General features: G+C 52.5%; 10 protein-coding genes across 10 annotated transcripts; 5 read left to right on the top strand and 5 right to left on the bottom strand.

Annotated features, from left to right (window-relative positions):
- Positions 1 to 137: 137 nt before the first annotated feature.
- On the top strand, positions 138 to 1450 carry RHO25_002463 (uncharacterized protein; the record flags this gene model as incomplete). The annotated part of the gene is made up of 2 exons (XM_023598039.2): positions 138 to 1283; positions 1334 to 1450. 2 exons carry the CDS (start codon positions 138 to 140, stop codon positions 1448 to 1450), a joined length of 1263 nt encoding a protein of 420 aa, XP_023455286.1.
- Positions 1451 to 2163: 713 nt separating this feature from the next.
- RHO25_002462 (uncharacterized protein) lies at positions 2164 to 2665 on the bottom strand (the record flags this gene model as incomplete). The annotated part of the gene is made up of 2 exons (XM_065602259.1): positions 2164 to 2447; positions 2500 to 2665. The coding sequence occupies 2 exons, from the start codon at positions 2663 to 2665 to the stop codon at positions 2164 to 2166; spliced, it is 450 nt and encodes a 149-aa protein (XP_065458331.1).
- Positions 2666 to 3401: 736 nt separating this feature from the next.
- On the top strand, positions 3402 to 4406 carry RHO25_002461 (uncharacterized protein; the record flags this gene model as incomplete). The annotated part of the gene is made up of 1 exon (XM_023598038.2): positions 3402 to 4406. One exon carries the CDS (start codon positions 3402 to 3404, stop codon positions 4404 to 4406), a length of 1005 nt encoding a protein of 334 aa, XP_023455289.2.
- Positions 4407 to 4948: 542 nt separating this feature from the next.
- Positions 4949 to 6154, top strand: RHO25_002460 (uncharacterized protein; the record flags this gene model as incomplete). The annotated part of the gene is made up of 1 exon (XM_023598037.1): positions 4949 to 6154. One exon carries the CDS (start codon positions 4949 to 4951, stop codon positions 6152 to 6154), a length of 1206 nt encoding a protein of 401 aa, XP_023455288.1.
- A 2596-nt stretch (positions 6155 to 8750) lies between these two features.
- Positions 8751 to 10871, top strand: RHO25_002459 (uncharacterized protein; the record flags this gene model as incomplete). The annotated part of the gene is made up of 1 exon (XM_023598036.2): positions 8751 to 10871. The coding sequence occupies one exon, from the start codon at positions 8751 to 8753 to the stop codon at positions 10869 to 10871; it is 2121 nt and encodes a 706-aa protein (XP_023455292.1).
- A 419-nt stretch (positions 10872 to 11290) lies between these two features.
- On the bottom strand, positions 11291 to 12220 carry RHO25_002458 (uncharacterized protein; the record flags this gene model as incomplete). Its single annotated transcript, XM_023598035.2, has 1 exon — positions 11291 to 12220. The coding sequence occupies one exon, from the start codon at positions 12218 to 12220 to the stop codon at positions 11291 to 11293; it is 930 nt and encodes a 309-aa protein (XP_023455291.1).
- A 597-nt stretch (positions 12221 to 12817) lies between these two features.
- On the bottom strand, positions 12818 to 13627 carry RHO25_002457 (uncharacterized protein; the record flags this gene model as incomplete). The annotated part of the gene is made up of 1 exon (XM_023598034.2): positions 12818 to 13627. One exon carries the CDS (start codon positions 13625 to 13627, stop codon positions 12818 to 12820), a length of 810 nt encoding a protein of 269 aa, XP_023456376.1.
- A 328-nt stretch (positions 13628 to 13955) lies between these two features.
- On the top strand, positions 13956 to 14879 carry RHO25_002456 (uncharacterized protein; the record flags this gene model as incomplete). The annotated part of the gene is made up of 1 exon (XM_023598033.2): positions 13956 to 14879. One exon carries the CDS (start codon positions 13956 to 13958, stop codon positions 14877 to 14879), a length of 924 nt encoding a protein of 307 aa, XP_023455706.1.
- A 205-nt stretch (positions 14880 to 15084) lies between these two features.
- Positions 15085 to 17285, bottom strand: RHO25_002455 (uncharacterized protein; the record flags this gene model as incomplete). The annotated part of the gene is made up of 2 exons (XM_023598032.2): positions 15085 to 17092; positions 17143 to 17285. 2 exons carry the CDS (start codon positions 17283 to 17285, stop codon positions 15085 to 15087), a joined length of 2151 nt encoding a protein of 716 aa, XP_023455303.1.
- A 1848-nt stretch (positions 17286 to 19133) lies between these two features.
- RHO25_002454 (uncharacterized protein) lies at positions 19134 to 20038 on the bottom strand (the record flags this gene model as incomplete). The annotated part of the gene is made up of 4 exons (XM_023598031.1): positions 19134 to 19307; positions 19359 to 19594; positions 19644 to 19731; positions 19805 to 20038. The coding sequence occupies 4 exons, from the start codon at positions 20036 to 20038 to the stop codon at positions 19134 to 19136; spliced, it is 732 nt and encodes a 243-aa protein (XP_023455304.1).
- Positions 20039 to 20856: the final 818 nt, after the last annotated feature.

Below are 20856 nucleotides of genomic sequence, written 5' to 3'. Positions count from 1 at the left end.
GGAAGTCGTCTTGGCCAACATGGCTTCTGATAATATTCCGAGGCTATGAGAGCTTCAGTCCACTCTCGGAGCCACTATATATGAGACGATAAGGTCGTTGGTGGCACAGAAATCAACATCTTCAGCCCTCAGCCAACATGAGATTCATCGCCACTTTTGCTTTAGCTGGCGCGAGTGCCGCTGTCGCCTCAGCCAAGATTGAACTTCCTAACGGATGGTTCAGGATCCCTCCTGGTGAGAAGATTGATCCAGGGAGGTTTCATGGCAAGCCTCGCTATCTCACCTGGATGGCCGACTCCCAGATCAAACACGGTGTAGAACCAACCTACGCTTACACGGTATCGGCATACCTCTCGGGAGTTCTACTCGCATATTCAAGGACTGGTAATGATAGGTACCGGGACTATGTCAAGCGACATGTCGACACTGTCCTCTATCCAGCATGGAACGGCGAGATCCTGCTACACAACAACAGCAACTCGATCGATGACATCCGCTTTGGCCACTCTTTCTTGGACATGTACAATCTCACCGGGGGCGAGGAGATCTACAAAATCGCCGCGGACAGCCTGAAGGACCAGATTGATCGTTCGTTCCGGACGCCAGATGGTGGTTTCTACCATAGATATCCTGTCTACATCGATCAGATGTGGTTGGATGGTATCTACATGCTCGATGTGTTCTATGCTCGATGGACTCACGAGTTCCAACCTGAGAACAACACTGCTTGGGATGACATTGCTTTGCAGTTCGATCTCATCGATGCTGGAACGTTGGTTGACAGGGAACGGACCAATGGGCTTCCGGTCCACGGCTTCGATGTGAGCAAGAACTCTATCTGGGCGGATCCAGAGACTGGTGCTGCGCCTCACGTATGGGGCAGAGCTGTCGGGTGGTACATCATGGCTCTTGTTGACACACTCGATTACTTTCCTGAGAGTCACGAGGGTCGCGCAAGACTGCTTGCGTACTTCCAATCGGTTGCCGATGCTGTCGTAGCAGCTCAAGATCCAGTCTACAAGGGGTGGTACAATGTGATGGATCCTGGCCTCGAGAAGAAATCCGGCAACTACATCGAAAGTTCTGGATCTGCCATGTTCGTCTACGGCCTGCTCAAGGGTGTCCGTCTCGGGTACTTGAGTGGCCGGAAATATCTCAAAGCTGCTCTCGATGGCTATGAGCTTATGACCGAGACGTTCGCGCAGCCGAGAAAAGAGGATGGTGCTCTGTTCTGGGAGTGGACGGCACAGACAGGGAGTCTGAGCTCGAATGGAACATTCGAGGTAAGTACACCAGCACGCAGAAGGTCTTGATTATTGACTAACGTCCGTAGTACTACGCCAGCATGCCTCTCTTCGAGAATGACCTCAAAGGTGTGGCTCCCTTCTTGTTCTCGTCGTACGAATACGAGTTGTACCGTGAGGGTAAGAGGGGAAACGGCAGACCGTGAGTTCGACGACTCACAGCAGTAAGTACTGCGGCATGCACTACCTGAACCATGGCCATGGAGACGACCAGGCTGCCCGTCACGACAATCGTAGCAGTAGCTCTGGGAAATACATTAGACCCCTACATTCCTCTCAATGAAGCTAGTTCTCTCACCGGTATAACTACACTCCACAAAAAGCGCAACTGACACGGGGCCTTTCCTGTAACATTTGACCAGACAGCACAAGCAAGTCATCCATCCGACCTTGCTCCGAAGACACTGCGCCAGATGACCTCCTCTACATCGCGGAAAGCATCGAGTGTGAGTCAGCTGCAAGAAGCTCCCAAATGCAGATTCTAAGCTCTCAAACCCTCCGGGTCTGGCGTTGCAGAGGCCTTCACTTTTGCTCTGCACATGGAAGGTACCAACCGCTGCACTGCAACACGGCGGCATGAGTCTGTGTCTGGGCTAGACTGAGTGGCAGAGAGGGCCCTTGATATTCAGAGAGAGCTATATACCTCAACCATATCTCTCCACAAGGTTTGGGGCCCTTTTTGGCCGTTCTCAACTCGGTGGGCATATAAGCTCGTCGATACCCCGAGGGAAACGGACCCGTGGTCATGTCTCTTAGCAACCTCTGAGCCACTTGTTTTAGCCACAGCCACCCTCGTGGGCTTCGAAGTCGCTATGTCTTCAGAGACACCTATATCCGCAACCGTGCCTCTTGACATCGCTCAAGACACTTCCTCGCCCCAGACGCCGACATTGGGGATCTTCTGGCATGGCTTGTGACCTTTCCCAAAGCACGCTTTGTAGCCCAGTGGCGAGTATGCGACAATGCCGCCGCCCCACATACCATGCAGGTAGCACTGAAACCAGTCCTTGCCAGAGTACGCAGCGTTCATAACATCGTCCTGGCACTTCTCAAAGATGAAGAGATTCGACCGGCCTGAAGATATTCTGTTACTCCCGTACTGGAACCACTCGTTCCCGCAGCGGTAACCCTGCCAGCGGCGGTCTGTGAGCAGCTGTTAGTATAGGTCATAACAGCCTCAATGGAGAGGTCATACCGTTAGGTTCTTCTAATAGGAATTCTCCCATTTCTATGACACATTGTGAGAGTTCTGTTGTGTTGGCGGCGCCGTGAGATTTTGCAGACCATACTTGCTTCCTTGTAGCTAGTGATGGTCCCACTAGCATAGCAAGCATTAGGCCGAAGAGTTTCGTGAGCTTCATGGTTGGCAGTATCGTTGTGCCGTCGAAAGAGGTCGCTAGAAGTTGTGTGGAGAGAGAAGTCCGGACAGCGCGGGCGGGGAAGAATATATACGTGAGATCGAATTTTGATGGTAGCAAGAAGCAAATTCCAACTTTGGTTCTTATAGGGCCTCAACCAAAGCCACAAATGTCCTAAAGGGAACACTGGAGCCTAAGATCTCGCTCGCTGGACCTGCGACAAGGAAATACACTCACTCGGGCAGATGCATCCGCCGGCTACTTTCGGCTCTCGCACTCTACATGCAAGACTTCAACCCCCTTTCGCTGATTATGCAAGCCATGCCTGTACTGCCATAGATTCTTTACCTGCTTACTGCTTGTGTGCTCGACGCTATGTTGGTATGACAAGACGACACCCGCATCACACAGTATGCTGTGCATCTGAATTAGCGAGGTACATGGGGTTTTCCTTGCTTCCTTCCCAGGCGTGTCGGTGGAGGTCGCTTCCATGTGCAGTTGCGTACCACCGTCACTGCCAAAAAATCGTCAACATCATTCCAGCTCGATTACTCTTTTGACAGCTCTAAGCTATTACTATCACGCCACTCCACGCCGCCAAATATCGAAGCAGTATAGTAGAGACCACTACGCGGCACTTGGGTTCGCAATGACTACCAAGTTTCTCCGGGACTTCCTGCCCTCAACGATGAGTTTCAGAACAGAAGGAGGAACGATACATGCAGACGCAGGCGCGAGCATGAGCCACGAACATTTCGAGCAAGCACGGTCTTCATCGCCATTCTCACCACTTCCGCAAGAACTGATTGAGCTCATCATTGAACACATCAGTGTGAACGACTTATGCGGTCTCCGGTCCGTCGACCAGGAACTATTCCAGAGGACTCAGCGCACGTTTGTGAGACGCGCCTTCAACAACATGGGCGTCCTCGTATGCGACGAAGAAGGACTCCAAATGGCATGCAATGTGGCAAGCCATCCTGTGTACCGTGACGCGATCCACCATGTATCGATCTACATGGACCAATGCTGCGAATGCGAACCTGACTCGATTCCGTTGAAACCGGCACTGACAGGTCCTGTGCTACCTGATCCCGCACAGTTCGAGCGTTGCCTACGACAACAGAATATGCGAAGCTCAGGTGTGGATTTGGAACTCCTGACCAAATTGCTCTCGCTCCTCAAGGTGCGAGGCAAGCTAAAAAGCATCACCGTTAGGACGGAATCGTTCACCACACGCCCACGTCCCATCCTCGGAAGCGAATTCGCAGGAACCAACCCCACAGATGAGAGTGTCTTCAACAGTCGTCAATGCTATCGAGGGAGCACTACCGAGCAAGGGCCACTGTGGTGCATCGGAGTCACTCTTCGAGCTCTCCTTGGTAGTAAAGTCTTTGAGGTTGCTGAGCTTGGCCTGCTTGGCCCCCTGCGAGGCGAGATCCTCACGGTACAGACCATCTTTCCTTTGTTCAAGAAATTGCTGGAGACTCTGCCCAAGCTTCGCATCGATGCTGCCAGGGAAGCGTCGAGATGGGGACGACCTCAATGGAACATGCACGATGTCGTAACTATCTTGGGCACCGCACTGCAACTGGAGTGCCTTCATGTTGATGCATGGACCCCTTGCTACAGAAAGCCCGTACAGTGGTTTGTTGGGACTCTGCTCCTGAACAAGCTCCCAAGCTCAAAAACCTCATTCTTGAGAAAGGTCAAATGGACATCACTGACCTTGCAGCCATATTGAAGTTGCAATCCAATCTTCGTACCTTGGAGCTCCACTCTTGGTACTTTCTCGACAGGAAAGGGCTCATCATGGAGGGGGAAAGCAAAAAGGCAGCCCTGGGTAGATTGTTTCCAAGCCTAATACATATCACGACCGACCAAGCTACTGAAGACCAGCTGTTTGATTCGGAAGATGAAATATTGCTTCGATGTGCAGATCAGCAGCTCACCTGGCTGGTGGATTGATGCCCTGAGACAATTCGCTCTCAGCGCGCAAGATCTTCAAAGATAATACCTGCAGCGTTGCGGATGCCCACAGCTTGACTTTAGTGATTGGAGCGGCAGGTCACGGGACTTTACACATGAGTAGTTCACTACTCGGGACTTAAACCGTCGCGCTTCACTCGCCGCGACACATGGATTCGCTATCATCTCCGGCCACCACACGTACAAAGCTCCAAGTCTCTTCTGCTCATTATCAACATCACTTCGACCAATCCTACTGCTTCAATTCACATCGAGTAACACATCTCACTGAATTACAGCAACTCGAGTCCAGCCAAAATGGCGACACCCGTGGCGGACCCTCCCACCCTCGACTCTCTTCCACAAGAGATCTTCGAGATGGCCGCTGACAACCTCTGCTGCGAAGACCTTGGTCATCTTCGCGCCACGAACTACAATATGCTCGCAAAGACCAAACGAACTTTCATCGCTCACACATTCCAGACCATCGGATTCAATTTGAACGACGAAGAGGGGCTGCAAGAAGCAATCACGATCGCCAAAACCCGCGAGTTCGGAACTGCCATTCGCAAACTATGCCTGTACACAGATGAACTCAACTTGGCTTCGCACTACAGTACCCGTGCCTTCAACGGCGGCAAATCCCTTCAGGACAAACAACAAGAGTTTCGCGTTTCAAAGAGGCCCTACCTCTTGTTGACGGCGCTCTTCTCCACGCTGCGTCGAGATTGCAATATCGACAGCGTATTTCTGGTTGACACGAGCAACGCGGATTATGGACCCAAACCGGTGCTCGGCTCAACTTATCGAAAACACCAAAAGATGACCAAGCAATTCTTCCGGGACAGTTCTCACCCCGAAGACAACACCTACATCCTTCTCGAAGCATTGAGTCTTAGCGGCATCCAGCTTCAGGGACTCTACCTTGTCGACTCTCAGTATTGCATGGCAAAGCTGATCGGTGCCGGAGATTATCACTTGCGCAATTTCGAGATGGTGCTTCAGAGTGTCCGCCACCTCGGTCTGAGTATCCGACTCGAACCTCCTTTTACTTTCGAGTCTAATGGATCCGATCGCGTTAACCCGTCGGTCAGCATGGCAGTCGGAGTCATTTCCCGAGCACCATATCTTCAAACAATCCATCTCATCGACGGACCTACAAAGGATGTAGAGCGCACTCTGCCAACGGATCTGTTCGCGCGAACCCTGCTCTCGGCTCGTCTTATGCCCTCGTTGCGTAGGCTGATTCTCGATGATGGCCGCATGGAAGCGCAAGATCTCGTGCAGATGGTTGCCAAGCAACCGAGTCTTGAGAAACTGCACCTTGCCAATTTCGAAATGTGGAATACTCGCGGTACGCTATCGGCTGAGAAGACAGTGCGCGAATCGTTGCAGCAGATTACGGGGCTGGGATCTGTGATTGTCTGTGAAGATACGGAGGCGAAGTTTGCGTGGGAGAATGCCAAGAAGGAGGATGAGGAGAATCAGGACGAGGAGATGGGTGATGCTGAGGATGAAGAGTGATGGAGGAGATTCGCTGCAGCATGTTTCGAGGGTGAAGGAGAGCTTGGAGGTTGACGATGGACATGTTGACGGGAGAACTTGCCCAGCACTCGGGCGGCGAAAATGTTCCCGTTGAGAGCTGGAAATCCCTTACGAAGAATCGTAACAAACCGGTTTCCTGGTGGCCCAGTCTAGGAGCTTAACTGGACAAGAACTGGGGCGGTGTATCGAAGATATCCTCCGAGCTCTGCTTGGTGGCGAAATCTTCAAGGCTGCTCCACGTAGCCTGCAGAATATCCTTTCAGCAGCAAAAGACGATGGTGCCACTTCTAAAACCTGCCACTTCTCCGATCAACATTATAGACTCCCTCCATACCTCGCATCCTTGCTACTGTGGGAAGCCTAACGTGTGTGCCTCCCAACACCTGTTACTCGTGAAAGCTCACATGCTGACTCTTATCAGCCTCTTCTTAGGCTTCTAGTCATCGTGAAACCATGTTCATGGCTGTGGCCCATATCGGGAGCTGAGAAGCTGCTGCATCTTTGGAGAAAGCGTGATTTGCTGTTGATGCATTCACTCGCCTTGAAAAAACAGCTTGCTGTCGTCAAGATGGTAATTCCAAATTTTATGGGCATCAACTATCTTCGGTGCTTTGTTGTCAGTATCGTAACAAGCTGTGATAGCTCAATCCACGGGCAAATTTCTGGAGCTCACTTGCGTTGTGCTCTCCTCGTAAGTGTCTGTTGAGGACTCCTCAGCCTCGAAGGCAATCAAAGTGTCTGACAGTCGTCTCTACCAGTCCGCTTGACGTTACGCTCGCTCGAAGACTGCCGGTACTTTGTTTCAAAGACAATCGCCCTGTCTGTCGAGCTCTACTGCTGCGAAAGCGAGATTGTCTTCTGTAGGTGCTTGAGACACGTACCAGTTATGCTTTGTCTACAACATCGTTTCAACCCAGACACAAAGCAAACGTGTCGGTCTCTTTTGTCTTGCGAAGCAGATAATACAGCATTCTTGTCTCACGTCGCTTTGTCTATCCCCAATTAGCACCAGCAGATAGCCATTGTCTCACCTCACCATCGCAATACTTAACCCACGACTTTCTCTCAACACCAACTTCCTCCTCTCCCCAAGACGCTCGCCAGTCATCTACAACAACACGCATACTAGGCCTCGCAGCCTCCACTCCTCGGATTCCCCAGGTAACCCCCAACTCCACTGCTGAGCTTCCAACTGACACACCAAATTCCCAGGCACCCAATGATGCATCCGCTTCACCTTATAGGACAATGCATATACAGGTAGGCCCCATTCCCCACTGCCAACTATGCTGACTTCTTTCTTTTGCGCCATCCCACAATAGGTTTCTGCTCAGCAGCGCAGCCAATGCAAGGAAACGGTAAGTCCCGGAAAACCAAAATTGTTGAGAACAGCTAATCCTGGAAATCTAGAGTGATAGGAAGGAAAAACCACCTACCAAAGAGAGGAAGAGGAGCGGAACGATGGACATCGAAAATCCCCGGAATCGTGTGCGGTACTGACACCTACCTTCTTCTTTCTGCAGTTGCATAGGGCAGATAGCCCATCGGTCCGGTTCGATCCGCGAGTCTGATTCTCTTTGAGGAAGTGAGGAAGTAGGACTTTCTCTCGTAAACGTATGGTAGGAGTGAGGGTTATTTGTACTACTGACGTGGTGAACACATGTGTAGATATCATTCGATAGATCTGGCGAGGTCCGGTGCGTTTCAGGGTTCTGTCCTTGCGTGCTGCATCAATTTGCTTTGCGATTTGTCGCAGGGAGTTGGAGCAGTATGAGTATAGATGTTCGGAGTGCGGGTTATTACCACGATTTCGGGTCATTGTTTCAGATGCTGGGCGGAGTGGTTTCCGAGACGGTACGTACTTTGTAGACATGTGCACGATAGATGGTCTGCACATGGAGTTCGTGAGTACATAGTGTCGCATGCTCGCCCGGCACACACGATGAGTGATAAGACGGGCGTTGCTTGTCGTCATTCTGCAGCGCCTGACGAGGGAACGCTTCGTCTTGTGACAGCTGCGGACATGGTTGATAATGGCGTGGTCGCCCAGGAAGGAAGGCCAGGATGGGTGAGCTGCAGCTGCACAAGCTCACGAGACGTCGATCATCAGGATGGGGGGTGTTGGCGGAGAGGGTGTGGTTTGTGGGTGGTGATAAATCGGCACGCGGAAGAGCTGCGGGTCGTCGACGGAATCCCGGTCTGCGATCGTCATCTGGCAGCATGTGCAGAGACACCGACCGCATCAGCAGCGCGCGACTCACGAAGCGTGTGCACGCACTGTATCTCGCGCCAATCCAATCCCGCCGCGATACGACATGCCGCAGCGCGAGCGACAGCTTCTTCGGGCAACCAGACGTCGTTGCTGCGCGCTCCCTGCGACGTGCGGTGAGAAGGATTCCCTTGGTCACGTCCTCACGAGGCCACTTTGGCGTGCTCCCAAGCATTTCACCGTTTCGTATATCATCTACACCATGCCCTGCTCCTCTCTCACTGCTGCTGCTTTCCTCCCACTGACATAGATCTACACCCCTCCTCTTCCTCCTCCTCCTCTCACCGCTGCCCCGCTCGACACGCCATGGCAGACGGGCACGATGCGTCCACCGACGTGGAGAAGGCGCGCTCGGCGAGCAGACAGAACAGCAGCACACCCGACCGTGCTAGCACTCGCCGCAAATGGACAATGGGCATATTGGACGCCGACACAGAAGAAGTCCCCGGCTCCATCCTGCTCCTGAGCAAAGCCTCGGAATACAACGCGCCGCTGGGCATGAAGAATGCTCCCGCTCGCACCTCCGCCTCCTCCTTTCCCCAATCCCCGCGCCCCGGTTCGCACTCGAGATCGAGCTCTGTGGCCAGGGTTCGATGGAACGTGCCGGAAAAGAAAAAGACGCCAGACGGCAAGATTGTGCTGGAGCCACAGCCTGATGAAAGCCTGAATGACCCGCTGAACTGGGCAATGTGGCGACGAGACGCCGCCTTGCTCTCGCTCGGCTTCTATTGCATGGTTGGAGGAGGAATGACACCAATCCTGGCTGCTGGCTTTCACGACGTATCGGAGGAGTACAACGTCTCCGAGCCTCGAGTCGCCCTGACCACGGGTCTGTACATGATGGGATTGGGTCTTGGATCAGTCGTGCTCAGTCCGACGGCTATCTTGTTTGGCAAGCGCCCCGTCTACCTCGCTGCTGCCATCTGCTTCATCCTCAGCTCCATCTGGTGTGCCAAGTCGCCCAACTTTGGCAGTTTGGTTGCCGCACGTATCTTTCAGGGTATCGCGGTGAGTTCCGTCGAGTGCTTGCCGTCTGCCACTGTTGCAGAGATCTACTTCTTGCACGAAAAAGCCTACCGACTGGGCATCTACACTCTTCTCTTACTTGGTGGCAAGAATTTGGTGCCTTTGGTTAGCGCTGCCATCATCCAAAGCTTGGGCTGGAGGTGGGTGTTCTGGATGGTCGCTATCATTGTCGCTTTCGCCTGGTTTCTACTCTTTTTCTTTGTCCCCGAGACTTTCTGGGATCGCACTCCAGTTCCACACAAGCACAGGCATCCTTTGAGAAGCGTTCGCAGCATTTCGCGCTCCATCATCCGATCGAGCCCTCCCAGCCCGGAATTGTCCCGTACCGAACGACCTGCTGCAAAGGCAACGGAAATCCCAGGCGACGGTGAGAAGAGACGTGCAGCACACTTTGAAAATGATGTATTGAACAACGAGCAAGACAGAAATGGAATATCACAAGAGAAGGCTGCGTCTGATGAGACCAAAGCTGGGCGCACCACTCCATCGCCGCCACAGCCAGTACATGTCCCGCACGATGACTACTTCAGCCTTCCTCCTGCCGACCCTGCCGCTGCCGAAGCTCAGGTCTTCACACCAAAGGCAAAAGATTTTGCGGATGTTCCAGACCCTCGAAACGAATACACAAAGCAAAACGCTGCTCAACCGCCAAAGACTTGGGTACAGTCGCTCAGCCCGTACTCTGGCAGATTGTCAGACTCCTCCTGGCTACGAGTGATGATCCGGCCTTTTATTCTCTTCGCCTATCCGAGCATCCTATGGTCTGCCTTGGTGTACGCGCTCTCCATTGGCTGGCTTATTGTTCTGTCCGAATCTATCAGCAAGATCTACATGACTAGAGAAACTTACAATTTTACTGCACTCCAGGCGGGCCTCGTCTACATCTCACCTTTTGTTGGCGGCATTCTTGGCACAGCTGTGGCTGGAAAAGTCTCCGATATCATTGTCCGCTGGATGGCACGTCGCAATGGTGGTGTCTACGAGCCCGAGTTCCGACTTGTCATGGCCATTCCAATCGCCATTACCACTACCATTGGTCTTATGGGTTATGGCTGGTCGGCTCATGAGAAGGACGCTTGGATCGTTCCCACCATCTTCTTCGGCTTCATCTCCTTTGGCTGCTCACTGGGATCAACAACGAGTATCACTTTTGCCGTGGACTCTTACCGACAATACGCTGGCGAGGCTCTCGTGACGCTGAATTTTAGCAAAAATATCTTCCACGGGTTGGTGTTCAGTTTGTTCTTCAATCATTGGCTGGAAAGCGAGGGGAGCAAGGACGTTTTCGTTTCGATTGGAGGTATACAACTGGCGTGTATGCTGACGACGATTCCCATGTACATCTATGGCAAGAGGGCGAGAATGTGGACTGTGAAGAAGAATTTTATGGAGAAGTTTTGATCTTAGAAACTGGCTTTTGGGAAAGGAGAGATCTGTTGAAGCGATTTTGCATTGGCATAGCGCGGTGCGTGGGTTTAGAAACCTGTTTTGACGATAATGATAGAATGATCTTGACACGAATTTTGGGAAGGATATTTAGTTCTCAATGGAAACATATTTGCCATTTGACTGCAGGGTACAGTAGTTAGTGCAACTCCATCAATAAAATCAACATCACGACGCTGACGGCGGCGAATTCAATACTCCAATTCAAGACAATAGCAGTGGCAACCTGCGTCGAAATGCTGGCGGGTGTAGCCTTTGGAAACAATGAGAGAAGCTTGTGAAAGGGCATGCAACATACAAGTAAACTACCATATTCAGGCAATTCTCGCAAGTGTTCGACACACTCCTAACAACATCCCACCCACCCTGCACACTCACGTATCCCCAACCCACCCTCCATCAACCACATAACTACTCCCCGTCACCGCACTCGAATCCTCACTCCCCAACCACAAAATTAACCTCCCCACCTCATCCGGCTCTAAAACCCTCTTGATACTCTGACTCTCCAACGTCAACCTCTCATAGTCCTCCGTCAAAACCTCCCTCCTCTGTCTCTCCGTCGCAATACTCCCCGGCATAATCGAATTGACTCGAATCCCATCCTTCCCAAATTCTTTCGCGTGCGTGCGAGTGAGACCGAGAATAGCGGCTTTACAAGCTGTATAAACTGGCAGTCCTGTAGCTGGGATGCGCCAGGTAATGGAGCCCATATTTATGATACTCCCTCCTCGACCAGAAGTTTTCATCGCGGGGACGAGGTATTGTGTTAGAAAGAATTGATGACGAAGATTTACGTCTACGCCGAATTGCCACGATTCTTCTGTGACTTCGAAAGTTCCTGCTCGAGCTGCACCTCCTGCCGAAGCAGCATTATTAACCAGAATATCTACCGTTCCATATTTCTTCAAAATTTCATCGCAGGTTGATTTCAAAGCTTTCAAATCGGAGACATCACATTGGTAGAATGCTGGAAGAGGAGAAGCGCCTTGGGATTTGAGCGTTTCGATGAGTTTTATGGCGGAGGATTCCGAAATGTCGAGGATTAGGACGCGGGAGCCTTGGTGGGAGAATTGGGAGGTTGCGGATGCGCCGATGCCTTCGGCTCCGCCTGTGATGAGGACTGTTTTATTGCGAAGGGAAGGGTATTGGGCGTATTTGGCGTGTGGGTTGCCTTGTTTTGTTGTGCTTGTGGTGGGGTCGGGAGTTGCCATGACTTCTTTGGCGATTTGGAGGGGTTTGGAGATGATGGATGGTCTTGTTATGTGGATTTCTGGGGCTGAGGGGTCGGGTTCGGTGGCCATGAGCTGCAGAGGGTGGATGAGTTTAGGAAGTCATTGTTGAAGCTTCAGCAGAGTGGAAGAATTTGTGCTGATGAAGTTTGCCGCTGGGTTGTCTAGATGTGTTGTCGGCTTAGGCTAAGCTGACCCCGAATGTGGAGGTTGGTGGAGACTCTGGAGAGCTTGGAGCTTGGAACCAGTCGCCTGAACTGCGGTGCACAATTTGGGATTTCGCCGAACGTAAGCAAACGTCAGATGTTAGGTCTGGACGTGTACAGTGCTGCTCATGGCATAGAGCCACAGCGTCATGTTTGATGACGAGTAGCAGCTGTGATCGAGATGCGTCGATGATACGTGCGTTGCTGGACGGCCAATGCGGGATGGTCGTTTTGTACGAACAGAGGTGTACTGTCCGCCTCGTACAAACTATCCTTCGGCTTTCTCGATTTGTCGAACCGTTCGTCAGGTATAAAGGTTGCTTTTGAAGAGTATCGAGGTTGCAAAGCAATCCGACTTCAGTATAATGCAAACATTTTCTGGTAATTGTAAGGGTATCGTCCTGTCGACTCCGAACTCCTAAAATCGCAACTCTTCGTGACTGTTCTTCGCTGGAGACGCTCCTCAAACCTCCAGCATGGCTTTCAAGCTGCTCTCAACTCCTCGCAACCACCGTCCCTTCTCTTCCAAATCATCAGCTCCTCCACCACCACCTTCCCGTCGACTCCTCGCATCTTTGGCTTCCTCCACAGCCTTGATCTTCCTCATTTGTATAGGTGCCAATTCATCTTGCAATCTCTGCACCTCGGCCTTCTTCGCTGGAAGAGCAGCCTGCAGCCTCGCAATCTCAAGATCTAGACTTTGCGACTCTTGCTCTCGTTGTCGTAACAGGTCCAGAGTGGGGTGAAGAGGCAGCGCCATCTCGGCATCTTCAGGTTTGGGTTCTTGGTTCTCCTTCAACCTTTGTATAGTCTGCTCCAGCTCCTCGATCTGCTTGGGCAGACTCTCCAACTGAGCAGTCTGGAGTTGTACCTGCTCATACCGCTGCGCAAGCGAGCGGCCTTGAGCTTCCAGATCGCCAATCAAGACTGTCACCTCTTCCTTCTTGGCCTTCAAATCCTCCTTGTCGGCTTTCAATGCTTCTTCCAATTCGGCGTTTTCTTCGGCAGACACAAATTCGGGCTGCGAAGCGACGACTGCGCGCAGGAAGCGCTCCTTTGTGACCTGCTCGACATAGCTGAATCGGAGTTTGGAGAACAGTTCTTTGTAGTGTACCAGATCTGCTGCCAAAGCAGAAGGGCTGCTCCCGAGTTGTGTGTACGATGTGTTCCCTGGTTGTGAGTCGCTACTAGGCGTGATCACTTGCTCGGAAATATGGAGAATTGACAGAGTTTGTGGTTGCTGCAGTTGGGCGAGAGCCGATGAGGCTTCCATTGTTGTTCTGATGTCCTTGCTGTGATGCAACTGTGTGCAATGTTACTTCGCAGGACCGCGTCTCGATTGGTGTAGAAAGAAGAATCTTCAACAGGTAGTCAACCCTATCACAATGCGACAACTCGAAGGGAAAGTCCTTGTTGGTTCTTGGAGTTGTTCGCGAAGACGCGATTTCGTTGTTTTGGTTTCACTTCCAGTTTCGGAAGTGACGCGCTATGGCGGCCCGTGCCCGTGCGCCGATAAGCTCTCTTATCTCTGACATGGTCATGGTCAGGAACCGACGACCATCGTATTGCACTCTCTTTGCATTCACGTTGGACGCCTCAGCATGTCTAACAACGATGTATCCCTCGATGACGACTATGTCGTTGAGCTGTTGAAGCGCGATGCTGCGGCCATCAGCTCTGGAAATGCGACTATTGGTGGACGATCACGACCACGCGGCCAAGGCGTGCGACCAAATGCACGCTTCTTGAAGAACCTGGTTCGGGATATTGACAGCCATAATACTGCTTTGAAGCAAAAGGAAGAGCGAGAAGCAAGACATCGCATGTGGGATCTGCAGCGAGGAAAGAGAAAGAGCGAGACAGAATCGCATGGACTCGATCGCAAATCGAGGCACGAGAGTAGCAAGTCAACGGAGAAGCGCAGGTCGCGATCCCGATCACCCCGGCAGAGGGATGGTGACAGACGTCGCAGGAGGAGTCTGGAAAGGTATGCGCCTGGCAGTAGTAGACACAAGAGAGCCAGGTCCAGGTCCCAGTCTCCAGAGCACAGATCAAGGAATCGCGAACGACATAAACGACGATCGCGTTCTCGAGAAAAATGCGCCGCGACTCACTCCGACTCTGACCCTCTCGATGACCCAATTGGACCTCAGCCGCTATCGAAAACTAAAGCGCGAGGCAGAGGCGCGCAGAATCCGACGAGCATAGACACACATTTCAACGCCTCATACGATCCCAAAGCCGATGTTGCTCTGGAGGAAGATCGCAACGATTGGGATATGGCTCTCGAAGCGTTGCGAGATCGAGCAAAGTGGAAACAGTCCGGAGCAGAAAGACTTCGTGCAGCAGGGTTCACGGAAGCAGAGGTAGATAATTGGCAAAACGGTACAAAAGATAACGGAGAGAAGAGTATCGATGATGTGAAATGGAATAAAAAAGGCGAAAGAGAGTGGGATAGAGGGAAGGTGTTGGAGGGAGATCATGTCGAGCAGCGACCTGAGTGGGGACGTTTGAAGGACACTTGATCGAGCCACGATGCAGGCCACATGGAACAGCAGTTCATTCAGCTCGGAGTTCCGCCTGATTTAGAGTCTATCCTTGTATTCTGAGTGTCGCTCCGCTTGGCCGTCACTCATTTGGAGGTCATGCCAGCGTACAGATGACCTTGGACAGCTCTCGATTTCCAGAGACATTTTCGCTATCCAACTTCCAACATCCAAGTGCTCGAGCCTACCCAACCATGACAAACTGTCCGATGCCCGGAACTCCATCAACCACGACGTAAACCACGTACGGTCCAGGTGGCGCGACATTGCTGTTCGGAGGCATGGCCGCTTCCAGCTTCTGCTCAGCCTTTCCTGCCTCGAATCCCTCGGTATCCAGATACAGTATCCGATGTCCCATGTGTAGCGAATGCGTCACAAAGCCTCCGTGATACAACACGATCTTGACTTCCTTCGCTTCCTTTGGAGCGTCAAAAAGCACTTCGAATTTCGTGCCATCCGCCTTGAGCTCCTTACTCTCGAGGACAACATTCTCCGGTCTCTTCTTCGCGTTATCCCCAGAAAGGTATGGTGGAGTATAGATTTCGACGCGGAACTCTGTCGGAAAAGGAGTTTCCTTGCTCTTCTCCATGACAGGCATGTCGACCGGATTACTTCCTGCGACAAGCACAGTACCATCAAGTAGGAGCAACGCGACGGAGTGATACAGTCTCGGGATCTCGCTCTTTGCTCCTGTCGACCACCGCTCGCCGAGTTTTGCTGCAGGATCATAGATCAATGCCTCGAGAGTAGGTTCTTCCGCAAGACCAAAGCCTTGGGCACCTTTGTTCCCGCCGTTAAGCCAGAGGACTGTGCCATCTGGGAGGAGCGTACCTTCTACCATTCCTCGGCCTTCTGGCATGCTGTCCATCTCCCAGTCTGCATCTTCGGCCAATGGAGCAATGCGGCCACAAGAAGCATCTGTCGGCGAGGTGATATCTTGGTAGGCGCCTCCTCCGCAGATGACGATGTCTGAATTCCAGTCGTTGGCAGAAGAAAGTGGCAGTAGGACAGAACCGCCAGTATTGGGATATGTGCGATAGTCGCCTGGTAGGTCTGGCAATGACTTGACTGTGCGATCTTCGCCGACTTTGAAGATCTCTGAGGACTTCGAGGTGAAGACGAAGAGATTTCCGTCCGGGAGGAGGTGGATGAAAGGATACATGTAGTATGGCTGGGCTTTGACAAGCAGCTCCATGGGTAGCGACTTGCCCTTGCTTACACCATCTCTATCCAGGATCTCGTAGGTTGGATTGTTGTTCTCGTTCTTCGCCGGATCCAGGCCGTTCAAGCTGCCAGATGCTACGAAGATCGTTCCGTCCGGCATGGTCTGCACAGTAGGGTACCACCGAGCAGTGTCGAGTTGATTTCCAGGCTCGATCCAATCTTCGCCATCACGAACGTCGTCTGATGCAGATCTTGTCAGGTATCGCAAGCCTTTCCAGCCATCTTCAACTCCAGGATCAAGCCATGAGAGATTTCCATTGCCTCCAACAGACAGCAGAGTACCATTTGCCATGAAGGTACCGCCAGCACAGAACGCATTCGTCTTGTAGCCCAGTGGAACGACCTCGTTTGTAGCCGGATCATACTCTGCCGAGTACGCAAGTCTGCCATCTGGCAAGTTCAGTTGAGTGTAATTCTCCACCTTGTCCAAGAACATCACTCTGCCATTTGGCATCAAAGCAGCGTGCATAGCTGGGACGCCAGAATCGCCGACAATCTTGAAAGAACCAGGAGTTGGATGTGGAGGAGCAGGAACGGGGCCCGGCGCCGGAGAAACAGGTGCTTGGTCGCAAGGTCCGGACTGACAACCTTCGCCGCAGTGAGCGGAAGAGTTGCCGCAGAAGCCCATCATAGAGCAACAGCTGCCGTACACCCAGTCGCCGCAAACACTACCGCCATTTTCTGCCCCGCATGTACCGTCGGTGGTTGGAGTCTCCGTGGGACGACCGAGCGTGGGCTCATGATCTGTTGTCTGAGGCGGGTCTGAGGTAGTTGGCGACTCGCAGCCATTCTGGCAGCCATTCTTGGGCAGACAGTGGGTGTCAGTCTTGCCACAGTATCCGTGTGAGCTGCAGCAGCCACCGTAGTCGCCTTTTGGATCGCAAGTGGCATCATCGAAGTCTTTGCCGCACCGGCCGTCTTCGTGAGGAGGAGCGTTAGCTCGAGTCGAGAGTGAAGCCGGAACGCAGCTGCGATGGTGTTAACTAAAAGTTACTCAACCAAGGTTTGCTTCACTTACGTGTTGTTTAAGAGGCAGACTTGGCCTCGAAGGCAGCCGGTGGTGGAGAGACTCGAAGAGTCACAGGTAGGCTGGACATAGTGAAATACAATGTTCGCCTGCGCAATAGCGGCGCCCAACAGTAGAGCCAACAACGCCGTCATGTTTTTCGCCTCTCCAGTTCAGTCGTCCAAGTTGCAGCAAAGGTATCTGAGATGAACAAGTGATGCTTCCGAGTCAAGTGTGTGGATGATATTAGTTGTGCAACAGAAGTGTTTTCTCTACTTTATTTCTGGGACGGACGGCTTGGAGGACCCACTTTTAGCAAACAAGTGAACACAATGGCTGCTTACGTCAGATACTGCAAGTTCTCAACAGCTTAAGGAACCAAGACAACGATGCGCATCTACTTCAGCCTTGTCACCAGAGAAGAACTGTGATCACTCGACAATGCTCTTCGCCGTCTGTGTCAATATCAAATATGTGTTTGGCGGAACCTTGGCCCGAGTTGCTAAGGATGGGAGACAACTGTCGATGCACCTATCGGAGCCGGTCAGTCTCGAAGAAACAGACGGTCTTGCGCATAGGCCGCGGCTTCAGCGGCGGCACAATATAACTTCGTCACTTGAACATATTGACCTGGTCTTTCTGGAGTATTGATGGACCGCCGCCAAAATGCTTCGCAGCTGGATCTTCAGCGAGGGCTACGATTTTATTCTTTTCTGGCTTCGTACGTTTGTTGCCATTGCGATGGATTGGTCTTTGCAGGTAACGGAGATCGCAGATCATGCATATGACCTTCCGCTCATTCGTAGAGGAATTAGCCACGTGGAAGACCTGACGGGTGGTGAAAGAAAATTGACTTCGACGGATGCTTTGGAGGCTGTTGCCCTCCTTGATCGACGAAGTCGCTGACGACAACACCTCCGATGAGCTTTCGACGGGCTAGAGTCATGGAGAGGTCGTGTCGGCAGTGCGACGAAGCGAAGAAAGATCAGAATATGGTCCTTCGGCTTCATCGTTCTCCGGAGGGCCGAGATCATAGCACACAATCTCCTCAGAGCACGGAAACTACAGGTCCTCTCGTGGCGCAGAGTCGCTTTTGGCCGTGCGTTGTACAAGGAAACCCGTGAGTGTAATTTTCTCCTCGTGCTTAATATCGCGCTCTGATCGCCATAGCCATGATTCGAGCGGTTTGAGCCCGTCAAACGTACTTCACAGAACGGTATGGTGTGGACAGGACATTCGTTTAGGCTCCGCTACGATCCGCAACGGCCACGCACACGAATGAAGTCCGGCCCCTCTCCGGACTTCTATCGCAATTGGGCTCTCATGCACCTCTGTTGAAATCGTCGATCTGCAAGTGCTTGGAGTCTTGAAGTGGGCCAGGCAAGTTTGTTGAGACTTCGGGACGCAGTTGATGATAAGAGACGAAGACGACACCTGAGGGCCCTCGCTGATAATGGTGTGATCAAGTTAAGCAATGCCTCGCTTGCGCTTCTCCTCAATATTCCACGTGGTTCGCCTATGTCCAAATTACTTCCGAGTATCGGGGGCGGCCAGTGGGGCGGCGAATGCAGTGAAGCGATGGCGATCCCATATGCGAGCCTTGTGTGCGGAGAGCGCCGTTGCGTGGAACGATATACCGTGTTGTCGATTCGCATCTCTGCTTGGATTTTCGATATACTGGGGCTGATGCTACAGTAGGAGAGTAAGCTTGATTTAGCGGAATATAACACCACGAGTGCAAGTATGGGATGAAGTTGTAAAGAAGGAGTGTGGAGCACGGAACATGTGGTCGGCTCGGCAACCATTTTCCCCTGAGCCGAACCAATCAGATAACTGACGGCTTGGCATCAGCCAGCGCGTGGGGCAGGTTCAGGAGACCTCATGCACATGGACATCCTGCTGACACAGCCTTCGTGTACTTGCTATGCTACGGATCTCTTCTGGCGATACTACGGTCGGAGTCTCCAGGACTCTCTCTTACTCTGGTCCTGCAGAGTGCTCGTCTAACAAGCAGGCAGGCTGCTGAGCTTGCCCTGGGCACCGAGGCAGCTGCCAGTTCCGGCATCCTTGGGGCTCTCGCCGTTGCCCTTCTCGACGCCGATGTACTGCTGGCACGTCTTCTTCGACTTGCCGCAAGAGCCCGAGATGGTGGCAGTGTCGCCGTAGTTGGCGTTGATCTGGGATTGGGTTAGAATTCTGAAATGAAGCAACCTCGGAATAAGACTTACGCCAGCAAGATCGCTGGAGACGCCGTTGACCTTGACATTCTCAATGATGACCTTGCGAGGACCTCCGTTGTTGGAGCAGTTGCCGCAGGCGCGGTACAGCTTGCCGATGTTGACGTAGGTACCGCCGCGAATGGTGACAGTGCCACGGCCATTGTGCTGCACGACCTTGTCGGGGGCGGACTGAGCACCACCGCCTTCGATGAGGACGTTACCAGTTCCGAGCGCGGACACGGCGTCTAGTACTCATCAGCACGAGCGTTCATCGAGAGACTGCGTTCAACTCACCCTCGCAGACGTCGCGGAACCAGACGTTCTTGAGCGTGCAAGCTCCCTTGCAGTGGACACCCTCGAGCTGGCGGGCACCGATGATGACCTGCAAGCAAACATGTCAACAGCGATTTTCTCGTCGACACCTTTTGTCCCTCGCGGGCAGGACATGAACTCACGTTGCTCAGAGTAGCTCCGTTCTCTAGGATGAAGACAGCGCTTTCGCTGCCAGTGTCGTCATCGGTATCGCAGTCCCGACCACGGTCGTACTCTTTGTTGCCAAAGTCCTTGCTTCCAGAGATGACCGATGGAGAGCTGAGGGAGACGATGCTGCCAACGCGGGTAGGAATGTTGAGCGTCTGAGCAGCGCTGAGGGCGGCGAACGCCAAAGGAAGAGTGCTGGAGAACTTCATGTTGATTGCTTGAGGCAGTTACTCGGTGCGATTGCTTGGTGGTGATGTTACTGTGTTGTTCTCTTGACTGATGAACGAGCAGAGTGTCGCGAACATCGCAGTCTTATACTCCTCTTCCTCACACGGACAATGACCCCCATCTGCCATACCTCCGCAACGACATCGATTCAGCTGCCGCCAAAAGCATCACATATTGCTGACGGAGTAACTTCAACGACGGAAAACTCTCGTGGCGACTTCGCACGAAACAGCCAAGAATGTGACAATGCAACCATTATCTGTCGCTAACCAGTATTGGAGGGTCCTTCATGTCGTTGCTTGCACATCGAAACGGCACGGTAACTAGATTTGGTCCGCGCCAGCGTTGACCTACAGCACAAAGCTTTGTGGAGCAAAGTGTATCTGGACGTGCGCATGACTTCCTCAGGGCGACAACAAAAAGGGACGCTTCTTCCACGAATCATCGCCAGATCTGCTACCTGGCCAGGCCCGACGATGGTGTCACCGAGTGTCATGCCCTCATATCGAAGAGCCTTGACCGCTTACCGGTGCCATGTTCAAGGCGTCGTCCATCTATCTGTCCCACCGCGTGGTATGCGCTCGACGAGAAAATTCCTCGGAACGCATATAAATGCATCTAGCTGAAACGGTCCGATGGCAAGACGCTTGGCGGTGTATCCGAAAAGTCTAGTTGTGTTGTCACTCGTCAGTCAGACTCCACACCTTCTACATCGGGCACACCAACCGGACGGTAGGATATGCCAAGCAAAAAAGATCGACACTCCGATAACGCTGTCGCTTTCCATTCAACCACAACA

This window comes from Cercospora beticola, chromosome 2, assembly GCF_033473495.1.
Source record: "Cercospora beticola chromosome 2, complete sequence".
Lineage (NCBI taxonomy): Eukaryota > Fungi > Ascomycota > Dothideomycetes > Mycosphaerellales > Mycosphaerellaceae > Cercospora > Cercospora beticola.
The sequence above is the reverse complement of the archived record's forward strand: the minus strand, read 5'-3'. Positions and strand labels throughout refer to the sequence as shown.